Raw genomic sequence first — 8,823 nt, forward strand, 5'->3', positions numbered from 1 at the left:
ATGAAGACTTTGACACAAAATTCGGTCCTCGCAATTGCACTACTCCTCACCATGGCCATGCTCATAACATCAGAAGCGAATGGGCGATTACTGGTTGACAGAGAAACAGTTGTGGTCAAGAATGATATTTCAGGTGAAAACATTACCATCCACTGCTATTCCTCCGATGATGATCTTGGAGTTCATACGCTTCCTTATGCCGCAAATTTCACTTGGTATTTCCACGTGAGTGTTGGAGGAACTACAAAATTTTACTGCGATCTGACCACCGGCCATGGTTCCGGGAACTATGGAGTTTTCGACTGGAGATTGGAGACTCGATGCGACCAGTATTGTCTCTGGTTGATACAGGCATATGGTCCATGCCTCGTACAAACAGCGTACGCGGGCCACCTTTATTGCCAACCCTGGAAGAAACCCCCTCACAATATCAAGGCTTTTCCCTCTTAGACCACTGTTAAATATAAGGGTAACATCACACACACACACACACACATATATATTGCTAAAGTTCGTGTTCTTGAAAGAGTTTAAGCTTCATAACAGCATGAAGCTGCAGCAGGTTGCAGAAAAGAAGAACAGAGGAAGAAACAACAGGCGCAGGGAAAAGTTGTTTTCACTTATAAAGACGTGTTCTGGAAATTACGTTTTCTCCTTTCCGTTTTGTTTGACCCTTCCCAACTGTTGGTTGGAAAGTTAGTTGCTGTCCTTCCGCTTATAAAAGGACTGTACACCCTCTGTTTTGTATATATGAATTTTATCAGTTTTAGTGAAAGTTTAGTTCTTTACTTTCTTGGCACTCTGTTTTACTTACACAAATGGGTCACTTTCAATGTTAGTTTTTCAGCATGGTATCAAGAGCAGAAAAGATCCCCTACTCTCTTTAATTCAAAAAGCAAAAGAAAAGACATAAGACTATGGCTGACAAAAAGCCAATGGAAGGAAAGAAGCAGGATGATACAAAACCACAACCTGTGCCTGATATTATGAAGCTGCAGGCAAATGACAATCTAGGCGTCAGCCTAGTATCAGCTCCATTTGATGGAAGCAACTATCTTACCTGGGCGAGATCCATCAGATTTGCGCTTGGTGCCAGAGGCAAGGAAGGCTTCATAGACGGGACATGCCCCAAACCTGCACAAGAACCCACTGAGATGGAACAATGGAGAAAAGGAGATTGCATGGTGATATCCTGGATACTCAACTCCATTACAAGAGACATAGCAGAAGCATTTCTCTACACCTCATCTGCAAGAAACCTTTGGCTTGATCTTGAATCAAGATTCGGCCAAAGTAATGGACCGCTCCTATTTCAAATACAAAGAGAGATTTGTTCTACTTCCCAAGGTAATAAATCAATAGCTGCCTATGATATCAAGCTCAAGAAACTATGGGATGAACAATTGAGTCTAGACCCATTGCCGGTGTGCTCCTGTGGAGCAGGAAGAAAATTTGCAGAAAAGGCAGAATTTACTCAATTAATCCAATTCTTGATGGGTTTAAACGATGCCTATGATCATGTTCGTAATCAGATTTTACTAATGGATCCATTGCCATCAATGGGAAAGGCCTTTTCTATGATTTTGCAGGTTGAAAAGCAAAGAGAAGTGAATGCAAGAAGCATTGAGCTTGACAAAGAAGAAGCTATGACAGTTCAATCTGCAGATACAAGAAGACAGTTTGTACCCAAGAATCCTGTCAAGAAAAGAAACACCATTGACAAGAAACAGATGTATTGTGTTCACTGTAAGAAAACTGGGCATCTGAGGGAAAATTGCTTCGAGTTAAATGGCTATCCTGACTGGTACGAGGACTTGATGAGACAGAGGAAAGGAATGAACAAACCAGTCACCAACAGATCCTTCAACGCCTGTGTTGAAGATAGAAGAAGAACCATCCAAGGCACTTCCCACAATGATAGTGACCTATCAGAACTTATTAAAACAGAGATCAGAAAAGCATTGCAAAACTCAGACATTTCACAGAATTACTCCAATAGCACATATGCAGACAACTCGGTTAACTTTGCAGGTACACTCTTCCATAAAGAATGTTTTGTTTCAAATGAAAATTGGATCATGGACAGTGGTGCTTCAGCACACATGTCCATGAATGCAAGCTTATTTCACAACTTGAGAAATCTTGATATTGTAAGTTCTGTCAAACTACCTGATGGAAATGTCTATAAGGTTAGACAGATAGGAGACATACGTATTTCTGATAAACTTACTCTCAGGAATGTGCTTTATACCCCTGATTTTAAGTATAATCTCCTATCCATCAATGCATTATGTGAAGTAGGCAACATTAGTGTTCTTTTTACAGATTCTCAGTGCTTTGTGCAGGACCTTGTGACTGAAAAGGTCATCGCTATAGGATATAAAAGAGGAAGGCTCTATCTGCTAAAACATTCCCAATGTTCTAAGGAACAAGAACTTCCAAAGCATGTGGCTCACTTTCAGAACCATGTTGAGGATCAGAATTTTGTCAAAATCAAGCATGCTAGCTTGTGGCATAATAGGCTAGGGCACCCTAGCAAAGATGTGATTTCACATTTACCCTTTAAAGTTGATATTGCAGATTCTGTAAAAGCTTGTGAAACATGCACACTTGCAAAACAAAATAGACTCCCCTTTCAACTCAATGAAAATCATTCTGAAAATGTTTTTGATATCATACATATTGATGTTTGGGGGCCTTACAATCAGTTTTCTATTACACATTGTATCTATATGTTAACCATTGTAGACGATTGCAGTAGAGCCACATGGATCTATATGATGATGCACAAATCACAAGTTCCACAAAAGTTGGAATGTTTCTTAAATATGATTGAAACTCAATTTAACAAAAGAGTTAAAAGGATTAGGAGTGACAATGGTACTGAATTTACTAATAAACAATGTCAAATCCTTTTTAAAGATAAAGGCATTATTCATGAAACCACTTGTGTTCATAGCCCCCAGCAAAATGGCATTGTAGAGAGAAAGCACCAACATTTGTTACAAGTTGCTAGATCCCTCATGTTCTTTGCTAAAATGCCTCAAAAGTTTTGGGTAGAATCATTATTAACAGCCACATACTTGATCAATAGAATGCCTACAGCTGTTTTAAAGTGGAGAAGTCCCTATGAGATTCTTTATAATAAAACTCCTGAGTACGGTCACCTCAAGACTTTTGGCTGTTTATGCTTTGCAACCAATGTCATACCCCACAAAAGAAAATTCGAACCAAGGGCTCTTAGATGTGTCTTCTTGGGATATGCACAAGGTAAGAAAGGATATAAAGTCATGGACTTAAGCACCAACTTGATACACATCTCTAGAGATGTGGTATTCCATGAAAATACCTTGCCTTTTAGTGATATTGAACCTATTGACAACTCTTGTCCCTTGCCCACCATTACTGAGGAAGATGATAGCCATGACTTCCAGGAGGAAAGACAGGTTCTAGAACCTCAAGAAGATGCTACAGGTCCTAGAAGATCAACTAGAATATCTCATAAACCTGTATGGATGAGAGATTATTCATGTTGTTGCTACTCTGATTGCTTTTCTGATAATTATACTAACACAGTTCAGGGCTGCCTTGTAGAGAAAACCTGTCCACTGCAGGAACCTAAATGTTTTTCAGAGGCTCAACAATACATGGAATGGAAGGAAGCCATGAAGCAAGAAATTGATGCTTTAGAAAAGAACAATACCTGGGAATTATCAGCCTTGCCAAAGGGAAAGAAACCAATAGGATGTAAGTGGGTATTCAAGACCAAACTTAAGGCTGATGGAAGTATAGAAAGGCATAAGGCAAGGTTAGTGGCAAAGGGGTTCAACCAAGTTGAAGGTGAAGACTACAGTGATTGTTTTGCTCCAGTTGCCAAAACAGTCACTGTGAGGACCTTACTTGGGGCTGCTACTGCAAAGGGATGGCATTTGCACCATTTGGATGTGAATAATGCCTTCCTTCATGGCAACCTAGAAGAAACCATATACATGACACCCCCAGAGGGATATGAAGTGGAGAAAGGAATGGTGTGCAAACTGAAGAAGTCCTTGTATGGCTTGAAACAAGCCTCAAGGCAGTGGAACAGTGAGTTTACAGAAAGAATAAAGGGATTGGGTTTCACTCAATCGAAATATGATTACTGCTTGTTTACAAAAGGGAACAACAATAATTTCATTGCTTTACTCATTTATGTTGATGATGTTCTTATTGCTGCAGCTTCAAAGTCACTAATAGAGGAAGTGAAGAGGTATTTAGATAACCTCTTTACTATAAAGGACCTTGGGGAAGCACAGTACTTCCTCGGACTTGAGCTCTTCAGGTCACAAAAGGGATTGGTCCTGTCACAAAATAAGTATACTCAAGACATTGTGAGAGATGTTGGCTTAAGTGAGGGAAAGTCTGCATTAACACCTTTGCCTCCAGGTTTGAAGTTTTCCTCACAACCTACAAAGCCTTTGAAAGATATCAGCAGGTACAGGAGACTCATAGGGAGATTGTTGTACCTTGGTTTCACAAGGCCGGACATTTGTTTTGCTACACAACAGCTGAGTCAGTTTGTGCAAGAGCCCTGTGAGGAACACTGGCTTGCTGCTGTCCATCTGATCAGATACTTGAAGGGGAATGCTACATCAGGTTTGTTTTTCCCAGCTAATAATGAAACTAATCTCACTGCTTTTTCTGATGCAGACTGGGCAACCTGCAGCAAAACTAGGAGGTCAACTACTGGCTATTGCATCTTTATGGGAGCATGCCCAATCTCATGGAAATCCAAAAAGCAGAGCACGGTTTCTAGGTCATCAGCTGAGGCAGAATACAGGAGCATGGCAGCCACTGTGTGCGAAGTAGTATGGGTGAACAATCTGCTTAAGGATTTACACATACAAGTTCAGACTCCCATACCTTTCTATTGTGACAACAAGGCCGCACTGCATATAACAGAAAATCCAGTCTTCCATGAACGCACAAAGCATGTAGAGATAGATTGCCATGTTGTGCGTGATAAGTACAAAGAAGGACTCATTTCACCTGCCTATTTGGCTTCAAAGGAACAGGTAGCGGATCTGTTCACTAAGGTTCTAACGGGAAAGTCCTTCTCACATTTATACTCCAAGCTTGGTTTGATCACTAAAGATACAATTCCAGCTTGCGAGGGGGCTGCTAAAGTTCGTGTTCTTGAAAGAGTTTAAGCTTCATAACAGCATGAAGCTGCAGCAGGTTGCAGAAAAGAAGAACAGAGGAAGAAACAACAGGCGCAGGGAAAAGTTGTTTTCACTTATAAAGACGTGTTCTGGAAATTACGTTTTCTCCTTTCCGTTTTGTTTGACCCTTCCCAACTGTTAGTTGGAAAGTTAGTTGCTGTCCTTCCGCTTATAAAAGGACTGTACACCCTCTGTTTTGTATATATGAATTTTATCAGTTTTAGTGAAAGTTTAGTTCTTTACTTTCTTGGCACTCTGTTTTACTTACACAAATGGGTCACTTTCAATGTTAGTTTTTCAGCATATATATATATAGTATTTGATGAGTTCTTAATTTGTGTTTTTCCAATTATTTTCTGTGGGCTACATTTATAATAAGATATGATGAATGATTATCGAATAAGAGTTTGGAGATAAAAGTTTGATGCTGCTGCTGAGTTTTGAGGACTAACTAACAAGGAAGTAACTAATTATGGAATTGATGTCAGAACAAGAGTTTGTAAAGATATAGCTGTAAAGAGTCATTAAGTATCCGTCTAGTATATAATTATTTTTATCTTGTTTAATTGATTTCATTTTAATTTAAAACTTTGCTGGAAAGGGTATTGTTAATTTCACTATTAATGTATTAAACAATTGTGATGAACAATCTATCATGGGGGTCATTTTTCTGCGGTTTTCATAGGCAGAACCTGATGTCGATTCTAGTATCAAGCAAGGTCCACTGGTTTGTTAGCTCATAGTCCATGGAGTCTTGGGGATAGAGCAGTAGACGCACCCCCCCTTGGTTTAACGCTCTTGCCTGCCAACTAGGCAGGCAGTCACTACCCGCTGCCTTATTCTGTCGTTCTTTGCTCACTCGATTTTCTCAAAAAAAGCATCACAATTTAATTCGAAATTACAAACATCACTACAAAAAAAGTAAATTATTCCATATATTAAAATCACAACAGCTTAAAATTTATTGGACAGCAATACTATGTACAACAGTTACACCAAAACATAAGTTTTCATCATGACTTATCAACATTCGACATAATTTTATCCATGATCAAAATATTTGTCATAGTTTTTAGCTATATATAATATTTTGGTCTCACTTATAAGAACAACAGCTAATAATTGTTGTGCAGTTATGATTAATCCCCATAATTTTATACTTTTAACCATGGTAATTAATTATAACAAAAATCATATTTCTTCTAATGAATTAAGTTCTCGAATTAATACTGTAAAATATCAAACTTAAGTTTGAAGAAACTCCCAGCAGAGATTTCACTTAACTGCCAAATTATAGTTTCACATTCCTGACCAGAAGAATCCGATGATTAAATAAAGATATTCTCCTTTTTATCTACTTAAATTCATACATTTCATTTGTCCTAACTGTGTTGCATTTTGGTTTTAAACATGATAAAATTTGTGTTTCAATAGAGAAAAATATTGTACAATTTTCTGAAGAAATTTGTTCTCAATATGCCATTTTTTTTATTACTATCTTTAATTGCCAATTCCAATCTCAAAATAACTAAAAATGCAACCCCTTATTTTAACAAATCTCGACTATTTTTGTTCTCAATGTGCAATATTTTAAAATTACAAGACAACTTACCAAAATAAATTCATATAGGACTAAAAGTACCATCTCTTATACTTTCGAGAATGATATTATAATTTTTTTCATTTATAATTATAAGTTACCTAATTCTTATCCAGAATAAGTATCATATAAAAAGTCAACAAGGATATGATAAGATAATTAATGTCCCGAATGTAATCAATAAACAATTTATTAAGCATAGAATTCTAAAATATTTGTGGAAAATAAATATAAATGTATCTTATAGAAGTTAATTAATTATAATTCCAATTAATTTAAAATGCCATCCATAATAAGTATCGTATAAAAAGTCAACAAGATTATTTTGATCATGTAAAAATACTTGGTGAAAAACTAATTAATATTTATAAATGTAGCTTATAGAGGTTAATTAATTATAATTCTAATGTCAAAAAAAGTCAATAACTATATTGAATAGTCATTATAAGTCAATAAGTATACTTTAGTGATGTAATAATATTTGGCCAAAAAATGATTAGTATTCAAGCTCTAATTAATAAACAATCAATTAGGCATAAAAATCATAAAAGATTTGTAGATAACAAATGTAAATAAAAAATTTACAAGATAATATTAATCATAGTTGCAATTTACTTTATTATTATCAAGAAAATTATGAAATATAAAGCACCTCTAATAATAAGTACTTTCATAATGGTCTACATATACATAGATGATGATGATAACAATACAACGCAGAATCAAAACATTTTGTAATACTAGCTATATAGATATATATGAGTGATGTATTAATTAATATTTGGTGAAAAAACAATTAATGCTCAAGATGTGATTAACAAAAATTTAATTAGCAAGAAGAATTAGAAAGGACTTGCAGAAAATAAATATAAATAAATATTGTACAAAGTTAATTAATTATAATTCTAATTTACTTGATTGCCATCAAGAATAAGCAGCATATACAAAGTCAACAAGGATATATTAGTCTATACAAAAATTTCAAAAAGCCATTAGCACTCTAATTATCATAGAAGAGAGAATATATAAATTGCTCAAGAGTTGTAGCTTCTATGCTTCATCAAGCCAATATTCTCCAATAATGAGACAAAATTTGCTTCTCACATTTGCATTACTACTCACCATGCATTGCTATTCACTGGTTGACAAAGAAACAGTTGTGGTCAAGAATGATATTTCAGGTGAAAACATTACAATCCACTGCTATTCCTCAGATGATGATCTTGGAGTTCATACACTAGCTTATGCAGCAAATTTCACTTGGTATTTCCATGTGAATATTGGAGGAAGTACAAAATTTTACTGTGATCTAACGACTGGGCATGGTTCTGGGAACTATGGAGTTTTTGATAAGAGATTGGAGAATCAGTGTGATGACTATTGTCTCTGGTTGATAAAGGCAACCGGGCCATGCCTGGTACAAAAGGTGATTCGTGGCGAACTATATTGCCAACCCTGGAAGAAACCCCCTTACCATATCAAGGGTTTTGCCTCTTAAAGCACTGCTAAATATAAGGGTGAATCAAGCAAGGACGAACATGATGTATAGAGTAAACAGACTAGTAATATGGCTAAGTACTGTCGGATAAATTTCCATACTCGAGAATGTGATGATGATTGATGTACTAAGGTTATGGAATAAAAAAGATTGATGCGCCTAACTTTCAGTACGAACAAGGAAGTAATTATGGACTTAATCTCAGACCGAGAGTTGAAAAAATATAAAATAAGACAATGCATATGCCAATGAAGCCAATTGAACCAAGAAAAAAGAAAAACAAGTATCAGGTTAAAAGCTTATTTGGGTTGAGACACCCCTGTTACAGTAAATATATATATATATATATATATATAGAAAGAGAGAGAGAGAAACAAACATATAGAACAATTTCCAGCAACTCTGGCATTAGTTAATTAAACTGATAAATATCACAGACTCTACAAAATAGTTAGTGGTCCACCTTCGTACGGATGTGTTACTTGGGAAAAGATTCTGAGTTGTAATACTGCTTTGAGATTAAT

General features: G+C 36.1%; 2 protein-coding genes across 2 annotated transcripts; both read left to right on the top strand.

The window, feature by feature from the left end:
* LOC105159007 (S-protein homolog 5-like) lies at positions 1-450 on the top strand. Its single transcript, XM_011075938.1, has one exon. The coding sequence runs from the start codon at positions 1-3 to the stop codon at positions 448-450; it is 450 nt and encodes a 149-aa protein (XP_011074240.1).
* A 7,432-nt stretch (positions 451-7,882) lies between these two features.
* On the top strand, positions 7,883-8,299 carry LOC105159009 (S-protein homolog 5-like). Its single transcript, XM_011075939.1, has one exon. The coding sequence runs from the start codon at positions 7,883-7,885 to the stop codon at positions 8,297-8,299; it is 417 nt and encodes a 138-aa protein (XP_011074241.1).
* The last annotated feature ends 524 nt before the right edge of the window (positions 8,300-8,823 follow it).

Source organism: Sesamum indicum, linkage group LG3, assembly GCF_026168435.1.
Source record: "Sesamum indicum cultivar Baizhima isolate 11 linkage group LG3, ASM2616843v1, whole genome shotgun sequence".
In the NCBI taxonomy this organism is placed as follows: Eukaryota; Viridiplantae; Streptophyta; class Magnoliopsida; order Lamiales; family Pedaliaceae; genus Sesamum; species Sesamum indicum.